This window comes from Lygodium microphyllum, chromosome 19 (genome assembly GCF_053477565.2).
Source record: "Lygodium microphyllum isolate KBCC chromosome 19, Lygodium_microphyllum_v1.1.10, whole genome shotgun sequence".
Lineage (NCBI taxonomy): Eukaryota > Viridiplantae > Streptophyta > Polypodiopsida > Schizaeales > Lygodiaceae > Lygodium > Lygodium microphyllum.
Genome location: NC_141153.1, coordinates 72,440,897 through 72,465,252, shown reverse-complemented (window position 1 = coordinate 72,465,252; position 24,356 = coordinate 72,440,897). Strand labels below are relative to the sequence as shown.

The 24,356-nt window shown below is 40.3% G+C and overlaps 2 protein-coding genes across 13 annotated transcripts; one reads left to right on the top strand and one right to left on the bottom strand.

Annotated features, from left to right (window-relative positions):
- Positions 1-5,752: 5,752 nt before the first annotated feature.
- LOC148020024 (uncharacterized) lies at positions 5,753-19,683 on the top strand. 11 transcript variants are annotated; one of them, XR_015694916.1, is made up of 10 exons: positions 5,753-6,169; positions 6,247-7,891; positions 9,922-10,051; positions 11,411-11,529; positions 13,714-13,861; positions 14,121-14,217; positions 14,492-14,578; positions 16,059-16,245; positions 18,979-19,130; positions 19,244-19,683. XR_015694916.1 is itself a non-coding variant. In XM_087700295.1 (3 exons), the coding sequence occupies exons 1-3, from the start codon at positions 5,847-5,849 to the stop codon at positions 6,303-6,305; spliced, it is 309 nt and encodes a 102-aa protein (XP_087556421.1). In that variant the 5' UTR covers positions 5,753-5,846; the 3' UTR covers positions 6,306-9,333. The 11 variants fall into 11 exon arrangements, 1 of the variants encoding a protein (XP_087556421.1); XR_015694910.1 differs by having other exon boundaries at positions 6,247-10,051; positions 11,397-11,529; XR_015694909.1 differs by lacking the exon at positions 11,411-11,529 and having other exon boundaries at positions 6,247-10,051.
- On the bottom strand, positions 9,640-22,875 carry LOC148020023 (protein CYCLOPS-like). 2 transcript variants are annotated; one of them, XM_087700293.1, is made up of 11 exons: positions 21,810-22,875; positions 19,805-19,860; positions 16,784-16,915; positions 13,873-13,918; positions 13,730-13,788; positions 12,171-12,847; positions 11,744-11,793; positions 11,495-11,546; positions 10,351-10,408; positions 9,955-10,083; positions 9,640-9,774 (listed from the first exon to the last, which is right to left on the bottom strand). In XM_087700293.1, exons 1-11 carry the CDS (start codon positions 22,128-22,130, stop codon positions 9,651-9,653), a joined length of 1,704 nt encoding a protein of 567 aa, XP_087556419.1. In that variant the 5' UTR covers positions 22,131-22,875; the 3' UTR covers positions 9,640-9,650. The 2 variants fall into 2 exon arrangements, with proteins under 2 accessions (XP_087556419.1, XP_087556420.1); XM_087700294.1 differs by having other exon boundaries at positions 13,879-13,918.
- Between the last annotated feature and the right edge of the window lie 1,481 nt (positions 22,876-24,356).

Sequence of the window (24,356 nt, the reverse complement as noted above, 5' to 3'; positions counted from 1 at the left end):
CATGCATTTACATAGTAAAGTCAACCAATCTTCAACTGGATAACCTACTTGGATTTTCTTATCTTTCAAGTCTATTTATAGGCTAGCTTGCCCTGATCATTTCTCACTTGTTTTTTTAGGTAGAGAGAGATATCAGATTGTAGAGATACATTCAACAACCCATGTACACATCTACCTTCTTCATTTTAGTACTCATTCACTGCAACTTTTTATATTTTACTATCTCTTTTCTCTCTCCCTCCTCTCATGTTCATTTCTTTCAATCTGATCATACATCTCTACATTTGTTGCACTCCAACACATTCAACAAGCCACAAACAAACTAGTCATGAGCTACCTTTTGAAGGTGCTCATAGTTGAGGTGGCCAAATAAGCATGCCATAGCTCAGTTTATGTCTAAGAAGAAAGAAGAAGAGAAGTAAAGGCCGAAGAAGTTTACATCTTGTAGATTCCATTCTCATCATGCCCTATACAAAGAACCTATCAAGACGTATCATCAAAAACTTGAAAGGAGTTCTTATCAAACTCAATCATGAGGCCAAGCGCACAAATCTTGCATTGAATTAGATGATAGCCCAAGCACGAAACATAAAGAACCTCTAATGTGTGGGCACCACCATGCCCATCTAGAATCAAGCTACATATCACCCTTACCTTTGATATGAAATGATAAACTATCTCCAATCAAAAATTTCCCATGCAAAGGTCACACATCACACATGGGCAATGCCATTAAGAGAAGGAGTCATGTGACAGGAAGTGCCACTATGATACACTGATCACACAAGGTGGTAGGGCCATCATCATTGCATCAAAAGCCATTGGTCTAAATTCCTCAATCACCTCCAAATGAAGGAAAGTTGCTGATGAAAGAGTAGCCATTGCTCCCAAGTCCTTTGTAGATTTCTCTTGCTTGTGTCCTTGTCATTATTTGGGCAATCCTTCTTCCAATGACCTGCCTTACCACAAATGTGGCAAGTAGACTCCTTTTCTTTCTTGGGTTTCTCATCCTTCCTCTTCTTCTTGTCCTTCCTCTTTTTTGGGAAGCTTAGCCTATCAAAGCCTCCTTCTTGGAAGCATTTTGGCCTTTGAGCTACTCCTCCTGATCCAAGTTCTCCCAATTAAGGTCTCTATCTGCCTTGACACAATCAAGGTAAAGTAGAAAGCACTACTGCAACAAATCACCATGTTTTTAGATGTGATTGTCTTTGCAACATTCTGTACTTACATCTGCAAATTAATGGAGTTTGTTGACATGCTCCTACATGGAACCAGATTTGTTCATGTTCAACATCTACATCTACACCTCTAAAGACACCCACTTCATCATGGTCACTTGATTGTAAAGCTGATCCAATTCCAACCATATCTCATGAGAATTGATCAAATGCTTGATGTGGGCTATCATGGCTAGTGTGCATGAGAGAAATAGGAAAGAATGGATGTGGGCATTGAGTTTGTCACATTATGCCTATACCTTTACCAACTCCACTTTCTTTGAAGAAGAAAGTTTGAAAGAACTTGGGGGCTGATGGAGGGTCAATAGCCTTCGTTACAAGCCCTACCAAATCATAAGACTCCAAGATAGCAAGCATCATCAACTGCAAAATGTGGTAGTTCTTACCATCTAGCTTTTGATATTATGGAAGGGCTAGTAACATAGGGACCTTACGGTCCATAATTATCTCGAACTCCACATCTATTTTAGACAATATGGCTCTTTGAATGACCTACACAAAACAAAGGGTAGCCCCCTCTAGCTTTAAAAAGACAACTTGCTAGGACGTCCTCCACTCATCTCGAACCTTCTTTAACTATACTAGAGGCAATTAAAAGACAAAATTGAATGCATAGGCTGAAAATGTAGCCTTTTCTCCTTTTCAATTAGCAAAACCTACACAAAACAATAATCTAACTTCATTTCCCATGCTTCTTCTACTTGGCCTCAAATGCTGAAAATGCAGCCTTAGTGTTCTGCTCAAATCTCCTCTTCACATTTGCCCACAATTAATTAGCCCTTCAACATTGCTCCGAGACCATGCCAGAGTGCAGTGAATGTGTGTCCTAATTGAAGGAAATATATGAACATGGAGTGAAGAGAGAGAAAGAAAGAGACACAATAAAGTTGAAGATTACAGAAGATGAATGTTGAATAATAAAGATAGATATGTACTAAGATTATGAGAGTATGATTAGCTAGGGTTCTCTTAATCTACACCACAGTCTAAATGACTATGATCTACAAGGCAGGCTAAATAAATAGCATAAGAAAAAGAATAAAATAATGCCAGGTTGGTCAACTACAAATTCACCTGTTGAAAATAATAAATAATAAAATAATGTGCACGTTGTGAAAGTGTTGCCCAACCACATGGCAACCTACTTGTTTTGCTCGACCTACCTGACTTTTCTAAAGCTGACCAAAATATGCTAACAATTACAAAGTGCTATCCAACCTGCTCCAAACTACCTGAAAACTGCCCTAAATTGCCATGTCTTGATTGTACCTATCCTAGTGGTGACAAATCTCTAACAATTAGAAGGCTTGCTAGTCATTTTTGATAGCAAGATGTATTGAAGAGTGTACTTCAACCTTTAGCAATACAAGTTAAATAAATATTGTAAGAGGTGCCAATGTGGGGTCAATAGGGTGTCCATTGTCCAAGATTAAGTGGTAACATCTGCATTTTAATTTATTTACTTCAACAAGCCACCCTTTTGATCTTATGCCCACCAAAGCAAACTTGGACTACTAGTCATTATCTCCTTCCTGAATGACAACCCCTAAGGACCACATTTCACTCTCTCCATTGTTGTCCTTCACTCATTGGTGCCTTTTTCAACATCCCATTGCTTGAAGGAGTGCATTCACTCCTCCTATTGTTGTCCTTCACTCATTAGTCTCTTCTTTGACATCTAAATGCCTAGAGGAGTGTATTTTTCTCCCTACAAAGAGCATTCCTTTATAGGTTTCGTTGCTTGATCAACTAGGACAATGTGGTTATCTTTGAGCTCCATTCACCTTAGTAGTGGTACTCAAGACATGGCCAACATGAGGCTTACTCACTTTCACTTCATTGTATCAACATTGATTCATTGATTATGATTTAGTGTTCATCATTCATCTTCATTATTCTTCTATGTTTTTGAGTTTCTTTGTCATAGTATTTGCCACACAAAGTGTTCCTCCTTGCAAACCTAACATTTCCCAACACCCTCACATGCGTAAATCGGGTTGAAAACACAAAATAGAGAGATAGACATGTAGGCTGTTGCAAAAAGAAAGCTAAAACAACTACACAAAAGATGAAAATGTTTGGTGTTTAGCATACATGCTGGTAGGGCTTAAGAAAATGCAAGGTGTAGTAGTGGAAATTGAAACTAGCCTTTCTTCTCCAAAAGGGTGGTAAATGACTTGATTATACACTAATGACAACAATCATTAATGTCACATAAATTTAAATACAAATGTTACCAATTAATCATAGATAGAGGAACCCTCGATTAGCCCTAAAACTAGTGCCGTTGTGCTATTTCTCTAATTTGTATTGCAATTGGAAGAAGTACACTAAGATTGCTCCAATCTAGGAATTGGCCAAAGAATGGTAGAGAATGCTAAGGTGAGAGACTTTAGAATTCCATCGCAACAACCTACCCCAAACAATAGTCTCTTGCTATCTACAACCTTGAAGATGTTGGCAACCGTTGTTTCTAGCCCTAGAAATGGTGACTTGCTTCCTAGAGCTTGCTAGAGCAATCATTTGCACTTTTGGGCTATGCTAAGGTTGTCATTTGCTACTATTGATGGCCTTCATGATGGCTGCAAATCATTCAACAACATCTCCCCTATCCATCTCAACCTCCACCACCTCTAAAAGGCTTGGAATGACCCTTGACCAACCCCCAACAACCTTTCCCCTAGTTGGCGGGAAAGTTTGCCACTTACTTGGGAGCCTCCCAAATGGATTTTTGAATTAAATTTTGGAATTAATTACTTCTAAAAATTAATTTAATCATTTGTCCTTGCTCAAAAAATAATAGGCCACCCAATAGCTGAAGACTTCTACCCAATTGTCAAATGAGGTCTCGAGGCCAGGTCAATCAAGATAGTAACAAAACACAATGATTGTAGTAGTTAGAAAGAGTGATCAAATTAGAAACAACATTTGGAAAACACAAACAACACCAAAACTAAGATGCTTGGGCTATAATACCATGTCAGATGAATGTGGAGCAACAAAAGTAAAAAGATGAAGTTGCTACAAACATAGAAAATTGGATAAAGAACAAGAACGCATAAACTCAAAGATTATGAACTTGGGAAATGGAATCCATATATCAAAGCATAAGAGTTTGCGTAAAGGCATGGTTGTGGACAATCGGTAGAGTGCTTCCTGTCTCCAATAGGACGTAGTGTACATGTAAAAATGAATGTAAGATGGAGGAGAGGCAGCCTTTATATAGACTAAAATAATATGCAACAATATATAGGTTGGCTAGCATTTAATGAGGCCATTAATGCAACTTGGCTAGCCATAAATATGGCATGTACTCAAAAATGAAATGCACTCATATAGTCTGTCTGTATAGCCATGATATGCATATCTCTAACAGTTTATAGAAACCTTGCTATGGGTGTTGCAGATGTTGGCATGGCAATCTTTTTTGCAGCCACTTGTGTATGATTATTTGGTGCCTAGAAACAAGGCAAAAGATTATGAAGTAGGTGGGGTAGCAATGAAATTTGAGTCATTCAATGGGGCATAAGATTTGTTGAAAGATAACTTTCCTTCAATAGTTTGATATATCTTGTTTAGGTGGAAATTTGGTTGAGGTGTCAAAGTTGCACAAGCTAGCCGCTTGTTTGAAGAGTAATGCACTAAAGTGGTGGACTTCTCTTTTGTGGCAAGGCAAGGCACCATCTACTTTGATATAGTCTAAGCATGTTCTTGTGCTTTTGGTCGAGAAAAAGGAGAGTTCAAGGTGGATGTGCAAAGTCTAGACTATTGATTATTGTATGAGAATATCATTAAGAATTGATTCTTGATTCTAAGCATTGATGATAACTTGGATTGGTTATTGGTTAGAGGGATTTGTAGCCTTCAATTGGATAGTTTTTAGAGTGGATATCATCAAACACACATTAGACTAGGGATGTGCGTAAGAGAATTTTTAAAGGCCACATTTGGTTTGTATGTGTGTGTGATTGAGCTAGAGTGGATAATGCCCTATATGGGTCATTTTTTCCTTTAGCGGGTAGTGATGATAGATAGTTGAGTTTGATAATCTTGACTTTAGGATGCTTTCTCACCCCACTAACAAGGAGCTCATCAACTCCATTGTTCTCAGCCTCCTCTAATAATTAGTTTTTATTTTTTAGTGTTTCGGCATCTTTATCCTTGTTCTCGTTAGATGGATTGGAAGGTTCAATGAGAGAGTGCCTATGGTGCACATGCTTCTTGGTTGAACTGTTATGTGTTATTGGTTCTGATGGTAGAGATCATTGCAAGCCAGAGAGATCTATGCAAGAAAATGACATCTGTCCCTTCATTGCAAGCCAGAGAGATCTATGCAGGAAAATGACATGTGTCCCTATGTTTGGGAGCTACCATAGTAGCCTACCATGAACACAGACAATCCCCATGGTTTTCTCGTCCACTCGAGTTAACCTTTGATGCCCAAAATATTCTATAGTCACGTCAAAAAGTGTGAACCACTCTTGCAACCATAGTTATGTGTGTAGGCTGTGAGGACAAATGCCAAGAAGAATGTGGTGGTTAATGTTAAGGAATCACAGGTTTCATCAGCAATGCCTATAGTCAGCATCGGTTAGATAGATTGAGGATATGGTATGCATAAATGGGGGTATGTGGCAAGCATGTGAACTCATGTTTGTAGTGCTCCACATGGGCAAATTCTTGGAATGGAAGTTTCCACAGGTTGCAAATGCTAAGGGCTGGCCGAAGGATGCGCCTGTCTGTGTTCCTCATCTTGGTTGGTTGGACTTGTCTGTGGCTTTCCGTTTGTTCTTGTTATTGGCCCTTACTGTGAGGTAGGTATTACTCGGTGGTTATGATCAAACAGTTTCTCCTTAGCAACATTACTTGTGCAGTGGTTATGATCAGATTTTTCTCCTTGAAGACAAAGATGTGCGCAACAATGCTTGAAGGTGTGTTAGTGCACAACCAGGCTTTCTCTTTTTTAAGGTAGTGTATGATATTCCAACAAGCTTTTTAATGAATGCAGGCCATCAAGGAAGCTTTCTGGCATGGAAATATCAAGTTATTACTTATTTGGATCAATAGATCTGCTGTGTGCCATGTCTTCTGCCTTTTAAGGAAAGGAACATGCTCGGGGCTGTTTTCGGCTGCGTACTGCAGTAATCACCCGTCTTTGTGGGTGAAAATCAGATTTAAAAGAGATCGGATCAGTTTGCTGCTGCATACATGCTCTGAGTCGTAATTTGGGCATGCATAAGGTGTTTGCAGGCTATTGAAATGTATGTTGGTGCTTGTTGGAGTGCATTTGGAAGAAAGTTGTGTGAAAACTTGCTGTCGTTGAGAACAATCAATGAGCAGAGGCATCAATGCAAAGATGGACTTAATTGGAAGAGCATGCACTATGGATTCAAGGGCAAAATAGGAACTGATTTGCTGCTGTGGAAATCAGGATTTCAACCAAAAACCTAATTAGCTGAGCATTCCAAATTTTTACTCTGATTTGAAGAACTCTATTGAGTTTGTCATGAGAAAAAGGCCACGGGTGGTGAGAGCACTTGTAAATGCATCGCACACAAAGAGGGGAAGCTTAAAGGGAATCCAAATCAGTTTTATTGTGTGGAAGCCCATGTTTATGTGAAAACAATCGCCAAAGTCATGTGAGAGTGTGCAACAGAAGAAGAACACGAACATGGAGAGAGAAGGGAAGAGAGAGACTGATATAAACGCAGAAGAGAGAAGGAAAGAACTGCACTGATCTGAATAGAATGCTGAAAACAAAGCAGACTAATCAGTCCCTGCAGTCAACTCAACGTGTCAGTGGGCTGCCTTAAATAGGCAGCCCAGCCAAAACTGGATGATCAGCATTTAACGCTGGTGGCCAACATAAAACTGCTTTAAAAGCAGATGCACCCACTTCTGTAGCGTGAAGCAGGCAATGGGTGCATGAAACCATAATGCACAACCTAATCTTAAATGCATGTGAACACACACCTAAACAGTCTAAAACTGCAATGCAAGGGTGTCACTGCTGTCAAAAACACATAAAATGACAGACATACAAAATGTTAGAGCTCCTAATGTTCTTGTTGGACTCAGACCAAGGCTTACAGGCAGGAGATGATTGTGCATGACAGAAATGCCCAATAACAAGTCATGGGGGACAAAATATGACTGATTGAAGGGGATACTAATTAGTTTAAATCGGACCGATTGAAGGGAATACCGATCAGTTTTGTCAGTAAAGGTCACTGTTCATTCCAGCATCAAGGAGGCAAGGATCTTATAAGTAGTTTCAAGCAAAGTGGTCAGTTTCCACTGAGTTATCTCCAATCTGTCTGTGCTACTGTTGGGAATAAGATAAATCAATTTCTTGAATAGTCTCTTTGGCATGTCTCCTAATGCCATGGTCTTGTGTAAAGCTGTGATGAGGCGTGGGCACTTGCTTGATGGTAGGACCATAAGTGCCTTCTCAAGGTCCTCCTCATCAGCAGCAGCCATGAAACCTGCTCATTGTGTCAATGGCCTGGTGCTTTGCCAAATCGACTCTCTGTCCCTCTAATAACTGGGGGGTCTGGCCATGGATCTCAACAAGGTTGTCAAGAACTTTGTAGCCACCTGCCCAACCTCCTTTGGTCCTTGGGCTATGGATCCATCAGCTCTCCTGAGTCTCGGTACACTTCTAAACTGTCTGAGTCCTATAGTCCTGTATGTTCACAACAGGAGATGGTTTAGACAATCTATTTAGTGGACATAACAATTGGGGGTGGATGTGGAACTAGATAGAGAGATTGGATTGAAGGAGCTGGAGAAGATGTGGTCAAACTTGGGGGTGAAGATGGAAGTCAACCAACTTGCAGTGAACACGCTGTGGAATAGGGCATCATGTCTGCCACCATTGGAAGAAGAATCAAGATAAATACAAGCATGGTTGTAAGTCACAAGCTGCAAGTTCAAGTGGATGCTGTGATTTTGTTAGTTGAAGATAGAAGATGAAGAATGTGTATTGTTTAGAGCCCAAAATTTCAAGGGAATGAACAGGTTTGATTGGGGCCATTTTAGAGTACAACATATCATTCAGAAAAAGGAGATAAACAAAATATAAGAGAAAATATCACCATATGGGTGCTACTTATGGACCTAAGGAACTCGCATTGCACAAAGGTGTACTTCAATTTTTGATACTTCTAGGTAGTTTGAAATCTGCACCAGTTGGTATTAGATGTTTTATTGTGGCACTTCTTGTCAATGATGATATTTCAAATGACTATCTGGCTACTTTGTGAATATTTGATGGTCACTTACTCGTAGTGTCTTACCCAAAGTTGCACTAGCATGCACGGTCATTATCTGCGTGGTCACTGATGCGTGCATACAAAGCTGCTGCTACCAGATACAGTAAACATGTCGAAACTGCCTTGTGATTTTGTACACTCTGCACTTCTGCTTTGCCCAGATAGAGTTGAAAAGCAACAGATATTGGCTGTCATTTTGATTGGTGCTCAATGTATTCATGAAGCAGAGGACTCCAGTTTTGACGCACTGACAGTACTAATTTGGTGGAGAGGCTATTATTGGTCCTTCATGTGCACGCCATTACTACACATGTAAAAGTATTGATGAAGTGCTTGTATAATATTTTGAACATTAGCATTGATTTGCTATCACTTTTCTGAAATTTCACAGGAAAGGAAGCACAAGATGTACAAAGTAAGAATTGCAAACTTCTATTGCTGGTGAAGTGTTGATATTGTAAACACAACACTTGGTTGTGATCATCATAAACAACTCATTTGCCAGCAAAAAGTACCTAAGACTCTGAAGTGTATTCCTTGAAAAGTCTCATCTACTCAATACTTAAGGGATATTTGAAGCTTAATTTGACCTCCCTGCATAGAATATTTTGTTTGTGTTTGTAGTACAACAATTGGAATGGAAGTTGCCAGTCACACATAAGAAACTTATCATGTTATTGGACGTGACCCAGAATTTGAAAATCAGCCTGAACCAAATGAACAAGACTTCTTGATTTTTCTGGAACTAGATTGGATAACATGCATAGTCTTATTCTTAAACATGTTGGTGCCTATTCTGACATAATCAGTACATGAACTGAAGGCGAAAAAAAAAACGATGGGAGGAAAAGAATACAAGCTCTCAATTGGTGAAAAGATTGATATTTAAAGTAAAGTAAATGCCAGACTTCATTGCACTGGAGAAAGGCAGTAAGACATTAATGTCTGTCTTGGTTACAGCCCTTGGTTATATGGAGTCATCTTTGTTCCTCGAATGCCAAAGAGTGGTTTAGGTGCTTGTTTACGGTTGTACATTTTTGATCTGGACTGCTGAATCTTTGCATTTCTACTAGAAATTCTGGAGTGTGTGCAAGTATACATGTGTGTCTGACAGGAAGTTTAAGGTTTGTTTTATTGATCAGGCAAGGTAAGCCCCTGCACTAAGATGTTCGATCTCTTCCAAAAGTCTTTCTTTCTCTTCTTGCAGGTTCTCGTTCTGTTTCTGTAGCTCTTCTATTTGTTTTGTTTGTTCTGAATCTTTTCTGGTGGATGAAATACAGGAAAAAATTAGACTTGAAACTTCTCATAGTATAACTATGTAGCAAATTTAAATGTATGGTCGTTCATGAAAGACAGAAACTTTATAATAAGGATGCTCTTATACCCATGTACATTATATGTCTACACAGGTGAAGGTTGGTGATAGAGGAAAAGGTGTTAACCTGTTCATGAAAGATAGATTCAGCTTCAAGGAACGAACTTCTTTCTCCAAGGCATCACAACGCTTTAAGGCTGCTTGAAGATCTGAAGGCAGTACAGGTAGAGTACCCCTGCCCTTTGCCTCTGCCATTCTGTCAATGGTAAATGGATTTAATATCACTGTTTTGACAATAGAAAGAGCTTCTTTTGTACAATCTCTTCTAACACTGGTACTGACAGTTTGCTCCATCTAAAAATGTTTTAAGTGTACTTTGATATAACAGATGAGTAAACAAATTGGTTGGCATTAATTATGTTGTTAGAATTCTCAAGTCTCCATACCAGCATCCAGTTAGTGAATAATGGACCCCAATAAAAGATACCAGTAAATGATATTCCCAACAGAAGAGTAAGCTTACTTTCGTTGTCTTTCCACTCTCCGCTTTTTTGTAGGATCCTCCTTGTCCAGCATTGAACCTGTTAAATGGACATCATACTTAGAATGCTCAGACAAATAGAGCTCCTTCACATTAAGATGTCTGAACAAAACTTTATGCATGCTAACTCTATTTTCACCAGTTTCTTAGAGTTCACTAATTGTTGTCAGGTGATAACATCCATGAACAGGTTAAATGCCTTAAGGACAAACCTTTACTTTCTATCAGCTTACCTAGGATATTAGCATGATGAATTTGGTGCCACTTGAAGAATCTTGGTGTGCGTCATCTAATGAAGTTGTGAATTGACTATTGAGATGGCATGATGGAGAATAATATATTATAATGGAATGTGATTTTTACAACCACTGTCTTGTGAAGTATTTCAAGTGACAGTTTAGGTGATCTTCAATGTGAGACTATGTAGGATGTCTTGTCGCATAGGCAATTAACAACTCTTCTGTTAGCTTATGAGCTTGTACAATGCAGCAGAAAGAGACAAGAATATGTGTAGTTGTGCGGCAATGTTTGATTCAATAAGGAAAGAACAGTGATTCTGTTTTGTGCACTTGTACGTACTAGGCAATTGGTGAAGTGACAGGCCATTATGGGTCTATTAAGTGGGTAAGAACCCAGTTAGTATACTTTAAGTTGCCTGCTGTATTTAGTTTCTTTTGTCCTCTAATAGCATTTGCTAAGCTGCTAAAACTGCTGTTTTCAAACCATGGGAGAAAGCTCCAATAAGTAGGGATAAGTTTCATAACACTTGCTATTTTAACCTCCAACCACTTGTTCAACTTTTCAACAGTTGGTTGGGCATTTTTAAATTTGCAGCAGTGTTTCCTCTAAACCTCAGAGCTCTTTTTACCTGTGCAGTCCTTGTCACAAACTTCTACTTCTGCCTTTCTACTTTTTGAGTCTCTAGATTTAAAAATAATGTAGTGAGGTTTCGGAAAATGCTGTGTGTGTTCAATCCGGGTCAATGCCTACGTTGATTCATATAACTGTTAAATGCCTCTCATTTCCAGTATGGATGATACAGAACAGGATTTTGCTAGAGAAACTAGCTGCCTGGGAAGACCAACAAAGCTTTCTGTTAGTGTTGTATCGCAGTAACGGTCCATACCTGATCCACCTGATGAAGTAACGGAACCTACACGTGTAAGTTGTGACTTTGGCTGCAAACATCCAAATGTTTAGATGAATAAGAAACAAGGCTGAGCATATTAACACGAAACATAAGAAAGATCAGAATGAATGTTTTTCAGATCAACTAACCAGATCAAGGCGATCATTCCTAATAAAAAAACTGTCTATGATGAAGACAAGACCACAGTGATTCATTCTAGTCATAAGCAATTGCAAATATCATTACCTTGGAGAGGTCACTTTTTTGAGTGCCGTCAGTTAGACTATCTCCAGTACCTGGTAAATGGAAGCCCACCACTGAACATCAGAACTTTCGCTCTTTACATAGACAATCTAAGAGATAAGTCTTTGCCTTGTAGTGCGTAAAGAGTCTTTTATGTTGTGCTAATGATATGTATCAGAAACTGTACTGTGGGTGCCTGCTTTCTCAGTGCTATGACTTCTAAAAGATCATTCCTGTATTGCAATATCTATGTAATCTATTACAACCTATAAGATGAAATGTCCTACTCATTTAACTGACAAAGGACAACTGATATTAAAGTTTGGCTTATTCAGTTAAAGTTTTGATCAAGTTGAGCTCCTAAAAAAAGATGGTGTGTCATAAGCTGCAATTTCTTGCCATAAGTAGTGCGAAGATATTCTTCTGTTACCTGTCTGAGGATGATGAACAATACTGTTTTGACGTTTAGGCTGTCGATCAGATTGCATATTAAGTCGTGCAGGTCTTTTCATAGCCACGGTATGTCCAGAGTTGCTTGGATCTTCTCCGGCAGATAAAGCAGGAGCTCCTACTGATGATTCACTAGGTGATGGCGCATGTGACAGTAAGCCTGGATGACCTTGGCTATTGATAATAAAACCTTCGAGTGGTGCTGCTCCATCAAAGTATGTTTGCCCTGAAGTTTGTTCCTGCCCATGACCTTCATGCTGCATATGCCCCATTCCTCCGAGAGGCAAAGGACTAGATACTTGATACTGTGGTACTTCTATCCTTTTCTGCATCTCTTCATGATGCTTTTGAGTATGATAAGGATCCAAAATTTGATGATGTTGCTGCTGAGTGCTTCCCTTTCCCAACTTCTTACGCTCTATAGTGCCCTTCAACAAAGTGACGAAGTTGGAAACATAATCCCCTACTCCAGTAAGAGGCATGTGAAATGATGGCATTGAACTTTGCTGAGTGTGTGGAAATGTTGGTGGTTGGTTTCCCCTTTTGCCCCCTGGGTTAGTTGAAGAATTCTCAGTTGGCTCCGTGCATTGTTTAATCTCATGCTTCTGTTCTGCTGTTGGTGGCAGAGACTGTCCTTGCATTGCAGCATACCTTCGACTAGAAGGAGACAAGCAAGCCAAGACTTAGATTCAAGAAAACACTAGCTACAACATTGAATAGGAGAGATTCGTTTCAAACAAGAAATTTATGATTTCACACAGTAGTTCATGACAATTTAAGAGCTAGGCCACACCCATGTAAATTCTACTTGCACAGGTCCTTGGAGGAGAGGTTACAGCATGTGTGGCTGGCACACTTTCACTACAGCAACTTGTGTGTCAGAGCTTAGAGAGTCAATGAAGTACCCTCCAAAAATGAGGGTACTCCATGAATTGGCTGGAGTTCACAGGATCTGTCAATTGAAGATTGGCCTAAAAGACTTTCTCTCACCTCTTTTTTGTGTTCTCTCTCTTCCTTTTTGCATTCTCTCTGCAATTAGGACTTCTGTGTGGCCATGCAGACCTGTAAGTCCTCACAGCACACTGCCTAGCTCATTTCTGACACATTTTATGAACAGTTGCATGTTGATTATGACTGCACAGACGGCCAGTCAAATTCATCTATTGCTGGTAGCCTAGAAAATGCCTTGCTCATTCATGGTGTCCTTGCTTCTCTATCCAGTCCTTTGATCTTTGTCTTATGTGCTCCTTTGCTGTGTGATGTGGGGCTGGGGCCTGTCCAGGGCCCCATGGTTATCATGTGATCCTTATAATGGGGTAATGCGCTTATTTTGTTATAAGTAACTCGATCGAGTCAGAACTCAAGTGACTTTGAGAGTATGTAGCATCAATGGAATCACGCTTTATAATCAGGTTAAAATATAGATAGTTTTTACTGTATCATTAATATATTAAAGTTGCATTGTTGATACACAGCTTTCACAATGAATCTACTTCCTTAAAAGAGAAATACTTTGCTGCCAGGATCTCTAGTGCATACCGAAGTTCTGAGGAACGGCTTCTTGTCATTGGATGGGATTGTGAAAACCAGGACATTGGCTGCAGTAAAACAAGTCAAAGAAGTGTTAGATTTGACAAATAGCAAGCAGAGTGGTGATTATAACTAATGACTGTAAGCTACACCTTCACCAGAGGTGGTTTGGTTGTGCAGGCTCCTGTCTCCACCTCCCTGTGACACAGCAAATTCTTTTTCCCGATTAATATAACGAATCCTCACATCATGCCTGAATGTTCCTTTTCAAATAGAATTTAATATCTAAAGACATCTGCTGAATCGTTAGGCATACTAATATGTATGCTTTTACCAAGTTACAAAAGGAAGCACAATGCTTCGTAATAGGTGTGCCATATTGTTCATCGTTTTGTTTCAGGCATGAGTCATAATATTTGGACAAGCGCTCTAGACGTATATGCTGAAATGAGCCTTCTCTCTAAGAATACGAGACTGGTCCTTGAGTGTGGATCTAGGTGTGTTTACAAGGATTAATTAACTCTGTTGACATACCTAAATTTGCCTTCTAAATTATTATATTTCTGGTTCATTAAACAGCCCCAAAAAAGATATTTTTACTTTTTGTATGACACAAGAATTTTTCTTGCTCTGATATGTTCTATAAATAGGGACTTAGCATGCACACCATTTCATCCCTCATTCCCGTACTTTGTGCTAGCACTCTCCTTCATCACCCTCTATTGTTGCTAGCCATCTGACAATGTTAGGAGGTTCCATTTTTGTCATCAGGTTGCTGCCTCAACATCGTCATCAGCATCTGGAGCAGTCACCTGCACTCTCAGCTCTTCCTAGTGGCTACAATCTGGCTGACAGAAGGTGCTTCACACTCTATCAAAGATTGTCACCAGACTCTACGTTGTTATGTTTGGTCATACTAGCCCTAGAGATGGCTACGCTTTGACATCAGCCTGCTGCCATGCTGTCGCCAGCTCTTTGCATTAGATTTTCATTTTGCCATTGGTGGTTTGTTGCACTCGGGATCCTTTCTTACAAGATATGTGAAGATATGCACAGAGAAAACACAAAATGTAAGAATGTGACTGAGACAATAATTGAGATTGTAGTGCAATAAATGCAAACCCTAAATGCAAAACATAAAACACAAAACACAAACACAAACACAAATAGAGAAGAAAGAGAAATCCGAAGTGAATGAATCAATACTGTAAATGAATGAGAGATTGTACAAAATGCTCAAGGGTAGAGCTATCCAATAGCTAGTGGCTCTTGTGGAAGTGGGCTGTGGGATCCATTGCCTTTGCAAGTCTTGGTAGGTCATTGGGCAGCCAATGGGCACCTTTGTTCCGATGTCTTGGCCTCTTTAGAGTTTGGAGTGACCCTTTGGGCTCCGGAGGTAAGATAACCATTGCCTCTATAGTCTTGGTAGGCCTTTGGGTAGCCAATGTGAACCCTTAGCCCAACACCCTAGTTGCTTTGAGGTGGGATGTTGCATGGTATTATAGATTGAGCTATGATAACATTTCCTTTCTAGTTTTAATTTTGGGCTTGAGAGGGTTATTAAGCCAAAAAAGGTGTAGTGTGTATTAAATCTTCATTAGCTCAGCCCTAAAACTGAAAGATTATAAAGTTTATTTATTCCATAAGAAAACACCCAAACTTTGGGAGGACCCACATCTATAAATAGGAGGTTGCCTAGCCACTCTCTTCATCCCTTGTTTTGCAGGTTTACCGCAGTTCTTCCTAGCCTCCATCCATCACGTTGCCTCATTTAGTCTGCTCCCATGGTCATCTCCAGCTAGATCCCTTTAGATTGGTGACTCCTACAAGCTCTGTTTTCCCTACCTTGCTGACGCCATCATCACCTACATGTCATTTTTGTGTTTTCAGCACTTTTCTTCACTAACCTCTGCTTTGACCGATGGTTAGAGCACTTGGGATCTGTCTATAGTGGACTACACACATCGACACCTCCCTCAGCTTGCTCGCATGAGAGCCACCGGCTGGCTCCTTTGAGCATCTTGTATACTCTTTCCTTCGTTTACAACATTCATTCATTCACTTTAGAGTTCTATGTATTCTCTCTTTGCATTTTTGTATTTTTACGTTTGTGTTTGAGTGGTCTGTGTTTCTATTGGATTGTACACTCGGTGTTTTCTTTTGAAAACTGTAGCATATCCCCACAAAAGGGGGAGGGGGGGGGGGGGGGGGGGAGTGGTCTCTCAAAGAAGCTGACTTCAAGCACAAGGGAAGCTTTAGTTTTGATGCCTATTTTCTTCCTTTTCAAAAACTCATTGTGTTGGCAAATTAATAGAGAATCTCTTATTCTCTTTCGCAGTCATGATTGAATGCCAAAAGGAGGTGCAATGGGCATGGAGTGTGGAAAAGCAGCCATAAGATTTGTTCCATTGAGTTTACTTCTAACAGGTGTTAATAGTACACGCTTATTCGCTGCTCAATTACTTTCAATCCTTTGGTCACAATTCCTCCAACAGGATGGCCAGGGTGTGAAACATCTAGAGAAGGTAAATTTTAATGAATTTGTGATCTTTTTATGGTCCAAGGTCTTGAGTATGCTGGCTGTTTGGAATCAGTGGGCCCTGGCCTTTGGACAGAAAAATGCTACTCACTTGGACACCCATGCTTCTGTCTACATATCATTTTATGACTTACCAAACTATTGTTTCTACATTGTGCTCTACAACATTTCTAAAGCCAAGGAGCTACTGCTCATTTAGAACCCTGAATGCACATTTAGTTGCTATTTTGAAACGGTTTGTAATTTATGGTAGGCTTAACATATACCTGTCATGTGTTCTTTTCCCAACAATATCTGTGTGAGACTTTGTATTATGGACTTTATGCTAACACCCTATGTTTTATGATCCCTCTGGTCTTTCCCCTCAAGCTGGAGAGTGATCATCTATTGTTTCACTGAAGGTATGTTTATGTGCACACGAGTAATCTATCTAGAAAATGCATCATATGTGAGCAAGATTTAGAAGAGAAATTCAAACTTCTGCATTAGCTACATCAATTAGGGTCAAAAGACAAGGAACAGACCTGCTTTTATTCTCCTCAGCTGGGTCGTCTAGAAAATACAGATTTGTTTGTAGAAACTGTTCAAAGTTTTCATCTCTAGTAAAACTTTGATTTGCTTGTTGACCCAAAAGGGCAGCCAGTTCATTAGACATTCTGTGCAGAACAAAAAAGACATGTAAGCTATTGTTATTACAATGAGGTACACAACCAACTTGTTCTGTGAAAATTGAAACATGTATGACGTACACATGAGACATGCATGTCTTCTATTTTGTGTGTCTAGACTAAGAGTATAAAACCTTTTATCCATATCACAAGGATAATCGATGATTTAATCAAATGCTTCATAAGGAGTCACATGTAATCAGTGAGATCATCAAAATTGGCTGACACTGTATTGTGGTGGTGGCTCTCAATTGAAGTATGTTTTGCTCTGCTGACCAACTGCCTTTTCAGGCACCACAGGAGCAATCAGAATCAGCAGTTTTTCCAAATTTTTTGGATCATTGGTAACTCTTGAATCAGATTATTGTATGAGCACAAGTGTCATTTAAACTGTTGGCTGTCTGCCAGGTCCGTGTCATGAACATAGTTAGCAACTAAGCCATGGTGCTGCATACCAGGCTGTAATAGACATTTGGATAGAGAATGCTGCATATGTGAAACAAGTAGGAAATATCACAGAGCATGGGAACACCTATGCTTTTGAAGACGGAGGAGAAGTACAATGTATTTCTGGTAGTTCTCATTGCCAAAGGAGCAGGTCTACGGTGTGTATAAGGAGTTGGGTGAGAAGATCTTGAACACAAAACCAGCAGCTAGACATACTACTTGTGAGTTTGTCACAATTTGAGACAATGCATTTGGATAAACCTTGCAACTTGGAATGTGTCACAAAATTAATACTATAGCCATATGCCATGGTAGGGTGAGATGACACTGCTTATGTAATCAGGTCCTACACCTGGTCAGAGTGCGCTCACCATAAGGAGCTTGGATGTTTAAGGTACAAGGCATTTTTCAGTGGCTCATTGCTATCTGATGTCAAAAGGTAGGCCCTTGTTAACATTTAGGACAACGTCCATCAGTGGTTAGATGCTAGTGACAATCAGCATTCATTTTTGCAAGGCTCCAAAGATGCAACCACCCAGCACACCCTGGGTATTGGCTCCATGAAACTGGGGTTTTTTTTGGGGGGGCGCGGGGAAACGAGATTTCATCATGTAGTAGGCACTTTTTGACAAATCACAAGCCATTACACTTTTCCTTCTAGGCTGTGGCAGCCATTGGGAAGCAGATCAGTAGACTTCATGGATAGTATATGAAGGAGGATAATCAGATAATTGCCATAGCTAAAGAGAAAAGAGAGGGGAATGAAACTTGAAAGCAATAAGAAACTAGACCAAACACGGACACAGTTGCAAACAATCGCAAGAGAGAAGGGAGCGAAAGCATAAAGAAACTAGACCAAGCCCACAAACACTTGCAAGTCTAATGAGCATAATGGAACTTGTCTGATTGACTCGTCACAGAGATGATGGTACACAGGCTGCTCTTAGAGGCCCTGAGTGCATGTACCCACCAAAAGTGAGTGACCGTGGGCCAAGAGACTACGAAGTGCAAATACTACACAAGTATGCGAAAGAAGTGCCGCAATCTTGACCTAGTCCCTAGACTGTAAGCTTCTTCCCTCCTCAGTGAAGGCTCACTAGGGGACTTGCAAATGCTCATGTTTCTCACACCCCGTCCTTTGCCTCTAGAAGCCACACTCCACTGCATTACTCTGCTTGGTGACTTATATGCACCTCATCCTTCATGGTGAATTGCTCAAGCATTTTGTATACACTTTGTTGTGTAGACTTCTGCTGCTGCTGCAAAGTTTGGAATTACAATGCATCTAGGTAAGGTTACTAGCTTACTCAACATCTTGCAGACCCTGTTCTAAACATTGGCTTACTAAGCAGAGCCTCTTTTTTCATTGCAAAAGAACACGTCACACCCCATTGAAATTATCCACCTGTATTTCCAATTAAATTTTTCCAACATGAATGCCATTGCAGTTTGACTTTCTCATTTGAGATTTTAATCCTGGGTACAATTGATGTCTAAGATCGATTTTTGAAAATTTGTCTGAACCTGTATTCGTCCTCTGAGGGTTGCTGTGCTGTGAAGTTTGAATGTAACAACCAAGTAACCAAAACAATTACGTGACTCAGATATGCTATCAATATGGTAGATATCAGAAGAAGTAAAAGACCGGTTGTGAGAGGAGGACTGAGTCGCTCAAAGGTGGCAACAGCAACAAAAGAAAAGGATGGAGGGGAAAATATTAGACCAGCAGTGTGTAAGATGGTCTGGAAAACCTCAGGTTGTTAAGAGCCTCATGAGAAAGCAGTGTTTGTGAGAGAGTACTGAATGTGACCAATGGAGACGTATGGTGACCATGTTATTAAAGGTGGTTGCATGATTGTGATTATGCAGGAATACAAACAAGGGATTTTCCTGCTTCTGGCATTGACAGCTATCATATGCCAACCTAGTGCAATAACACAAAGATCACAACCTAGAGAAGGGGGCCAATACTATAGCAGACATGGGCCCCCACTTGAATCTACCAATTGTGAGGCTTTCCTACAGATATGTCTCATTAAAAAGAATCGCTCTGCATTATGAAGACTGAAAAAAAGAGAGCAGAGTGACTGCTTCTAACAGATCACAATGCTTGAAGAATGTCTAGTTTAACCCCCTTAGCCATTCTTCCAAGACTTGGCAACCTCCCTGCCTAGTATATATTAAGGACATAAAAAGTGTCTTGTTATAGAAGTAAAGCTGTAAAACTCTAAATTGCAAACTGCAATAGTGCAAGCTTGCAATGACAGGTTATAACCACTGGAAATTGCGTTACAGTAATACATCTGATCCTGTGTTGTTTTATCAGCTATTGCAGTGAAAACCATCATCTTATTTCCAAATCAAAATGAAGTCTATTCTTTTGTGTGACAACAGCAAAAAGAACATATCTTATTTAAGCGTCGAAATCACCTGCGAGAAGATTGTCTAGAACGATGAGGAGCATGAGGTTGGCCTGAGCTTTGTCCCTGCGAATGGCAGAAATAATTGAGAGCAAATCAATTGGAAACGTTAGATTGCATCACATAGAGAGAAAAGAATTGACCTACAAATAAGCAGAGAGTTTCAACATTCAGTGAGAGCATATCAAATGCAAACAACTAATTGTTGAAAAATGTAATACAAAAAGTTATGAATTCTGCAGGAACTGTCTTAACTGTCAAAGTGAAAGATGGTTCGGGTATGTAAAAATTAGTGCAACTAAAAAGAAACTCTAAATTTGATGTATAGTGATATCAAGTAAGTAAGCAAAACGTTGCAAACTTTAGATAGTAAGGTGGTCAAATATGCAAGATGAGTGTTCAAATTCTTTGTTCAAGGTAGGTCTCCCAAAAATGTCCAGATCTTTCATTTTCTGTTTAAATTGATCCTTGGTAATCAGAGAAGGTAGAAGAAGTTCCCAACTGAAGAGCCATTGTCTAAACTAAACCTGGTCTTCTGCAGTAAACTCTCATAAGTGGTGTGTGAGGTGCCTTTCCATTTTACTTGGGTCCTTGCGTGTTGTGAATGGAAGCAGCTTCATTTCATACATAACAAAGTAGTCCCTGGTTGTTGACCAGCCTGGTGAGGTGGTTCCCTACTAGGAGTGCCATTTCTGAGCTCTCACAGGCTGTGTTCTGCCTGAGAGAGAGAGAGTAGTGGACTGCATTTCAGCCTTTTATTGCTGTCTCTCCTCTAAACACTGCACCAGTTAGCTGTTTCAGACAGGGCTACCTGTTTCAGGTCAGACTGTGGCCATCTTCTCGTTTGTCTGGTCCCTCTCATTTGGCTGTTTCAGATAGGGCTACCTGTTTTGGACCCCTTTGGGGGGGGCGGTGTGAGGGGTGGTTGGTTTTATGGGGCGGTGAGGGGGCTGCTAGAGCCTCTTGTCAAGGGGTGCATGTCTTTTCACTGCTCCTGGTGGTTTAGAGAAGCTGCCTTTGCATTTGTGTGGGTGTTACTAACTGTATTCTTGTAACAATGGCTTTGGGAGACTTTCCTTTTCATGTTTGAGTACCTCAAGCATTATGTAGCCAGGCATAAAATTGTGTCTCTCTTTCTGTAGCTGGTTCATTGGCTGGTTGCTATCAACTGCATAGCAAGATTCTCACAATAGCGGTTTAACTACCTACGGTGGCTGCAAAACCCAAGAGAACCTGAATAAATTATTGAGTAGGTAAACGACTACATTAGCTTGTTTCATAGCCATTCCTAGCACTTGGTATAGTTTTGATGTGGTATATGCAAAGGTGAAGGAATCCTTTCTAATTGGTACGTGTGTGAGAAAGTGTGGCACATGAGACGATTTCCCTGACCACCACATTGGAGTGATGATGTGATTAGGTATGTTCTCTACTTCTTTGACAGGTACGAAGTTATAAAGGGTTAGAGGACATATGTTAGTAAGTGGTCAAGGTTTGAGACTACATGAACTGGTGACTTGTTTGATCATTTGGGTGTCTCGATCCCATGACCTTAGTGGACACTTTTGCAAAATTGCACCCCTTTGGATTTTTAGGGGATGTAGAAGCAGCCACAGGGAAGGGGGTGCTCACTGGTTTGGCAGTCCGCTCGTATATCTAGATGTTGACCTTTATTAGAAAGCCAGAACATGTAATGGAACTGATGAGACCTATAGTCTTGGACCTTGAACTGGTGTTATGGGTCTCTCCCACAACACCAATTTGGCTCTGTAGTGTATTTCATTCTCTTATGCATAGAGTGTGTCTTTTTCATTCGGCTTGTGTTCTCATGTGTTCATGCCCATATATTCGCATGCATCACCACCAACCGCTCAGGTTTCCATCAGGTTTTGAAGGGTGAATACATGGCACAAAATCAGAGAAATCTTGAATCAGGCATGGTGTAGAATTGGAATCTGTGATTTTATTGTGCTGAAAGTGGATTATGGCACCAACAAAAGTATTTAAAGGTTTACCTCTCCATGGGACATCCAGCTGTGAAAGAGCTCTTCACTGTCTGCTCTGATGCTGTGGGGAATATTTGTGAAGCCAATGCCTTCCATATTTGGGGGAGGTATGTTTCCCTCCACAAGGGACTTTATGAACATTTCTTCGCTTGTATTTCTGAAGGTGTGCTGTGGATACTTTATGGAGGAATCTACATCATTCAGTAGCTCACTCAACCCCCTTGTATTGTATCCAATTTGATGATGGGGATGTGCTCCGTGGGCCTGCGCTGTAGCATTTCTCAATTGCATCTCAGAGGACATGCTTCTTGTGCCAGGTCTGTCTGTCATCTTTTGTAATAGATAAGAACCCTTTATAGCAAAACGAGACACAATTGAATATAATGTTCTCAATAAGAATCAAGACCCATGGAGATGTCTTCCTCAGTGATGCAATAAACACACAAAGATTCTTTCAATCTTTTGTGGACGAGGCCAAAGCTATGAATCGCAAGAAGGGTTTCACGACCTCATTGCGACTACATATCGTGATGTCTCCATTGTATATTGAAGCGGCATGTGTAGTGAGTGGTTCGGATGAAGAGAAGTGGCCGAAGGTCTTATTGCAACAGGATAATTTGGGGAGTGGCTATAGAATATGATTCAATTCTTCATGCAAGAACCATGTCTCTAGATGTCTGATTCATTGGCGGTGTGTTGATGGCGCAGCTGTCTCTCCGGGTTTACAGCTGTCTTTTGAGTTTTGCAAGAAACTGCAGATGCCTCAAATGTTAGGGAGGCAAAGAGGGGCCTCAGACACTGTTGTGTGCTGCAATTCAGTAAAGAGAATGGCCAGGCACAGTTGGAGCTGGGCAAAGTACAAGGAAAGGAAGGCTGGGAAATGCACAGGAGGTGGGAAAAAGACTGAGAAGCAAAAGAGGGATGAGAAGCTTGCTGGGATCTGATGCCAAGGGTAATGTGGAAGGAGGGGTAGCAAGCGTGATTGTGGCAATTCATGAGACCAGATTTGACCTGGAGGGTGATGATATGGGGGGGGGGTATATCCCGAGGACTAACAGAGAGAGAGAGAGAGAGAGAGAGAGAGAGGGCCTCTGTCAACGGTGCACCACAACTGAGTCCATTTTGGTTCCCTGCGTCTCGTCGTGGCTCGCCTCTCCCAGATCCTCCCCCACGTCACTCTAAAATTCCCATGCAAAAATCAACGATTTATTTGTCGGTCAAACTAACTAATTTTATTTTTTTAAGATTTATTCTTAAAATTTTGTATTGAAACATGAAAAGGACAACCTGTCCGTCTGAAGACCCATTGATCTCTCTTCATGATTACAGTATTTAAACATAAATGGCAGGCCTACAGGGTTTGAAGTCCTGCCTTTTTTTTTTATAAGGAGATACTAACAAGCTCATAAAATGCTTGCCTTGATGGTTATGAAGAGGTTAAATATAGAGATTTAATGTATATGGGGAGCTTAATAGCTCCGGAGGGAGAGGGTTTAGGAAGGGGAACTGAAGAATGTGGGCAGCTGATGTGGTAAATATTTACTAGCTTTAATTGGCATTCATTCCTACCTCGTCGGGATACAATTAGCGACCCTTGATAGCATTTGCATGCAAGGGGGCCACCCTAAGAGGCACCCCCTAACAGACAGGGCTGAGATCCTCGCAAATAGCGTGGCGAAGGCTCCTAGGCAATGTCCATGAGAGGATGGAGGTTGATTATATTGTTGTTATTCATGACCTTCAAGTTGGTCTAGAGGAGGTGAGGTGAAATGGGTAGTGTGGGATGACCATAAAACCCTTTGTAGAAAATGGGAAACATGCCTTATAAGATGTCCTATAGGCTGTGTGCAATGTTATCTTTGGCATGGTTTAAATGGGTGTATACTATGCATCCTTCTATAGGTGCTTTTATGCATTGGATGTCTGGGGTGCCATCAAAAGGGGAGTTTGAATCTTAGTTCTATTCTATTCTTCAAAGTAGGGTGTAATAATTTCAATATTGTTTTATCGGTAAGGTTCTCTTCTTGAGTGAGGTGCTTTTTTTACTCTTTTGGTTTACAAATTGTAAGCTTGATGATATCTTACTCTACAAGTCCGAGTGATAGCAATGGTTTTGTGTGCTCATAGAAGAAAGCTTGCAAAATTGGGAATGATGTAATCATCTCTAGGAAGCTCTCAAGCTCTTTCATGCTAGCAACATAAAATCATTGCACAGATTTGCCTCTCTACATTTATTGATTCATGATATAGTTGCAATGTGTTGGGGCACTTTACTCCTAATTGTTTGAAAAAATATACATGTAGAATTGAAGTAGGGAGAAGATGTTACTTGTAAAAAGGAATCTATTGTTCAATAACTGAATGTAAGCCTTAATCCTAATTCTACTAAAGTATATAAAGGGTAGGAGATGGCATCTCAACTAAATTGGAGCATGATTGCCAAGTGGTAGGAGCTTGGAGAGGGGCCACATTAGATAGGAGTTACCTTAATCATGCAAGCTAGTGGTGATATTTGTGCTCTCCCTTTGTGTCCTTTTAGATGTTTTGTACTATGAA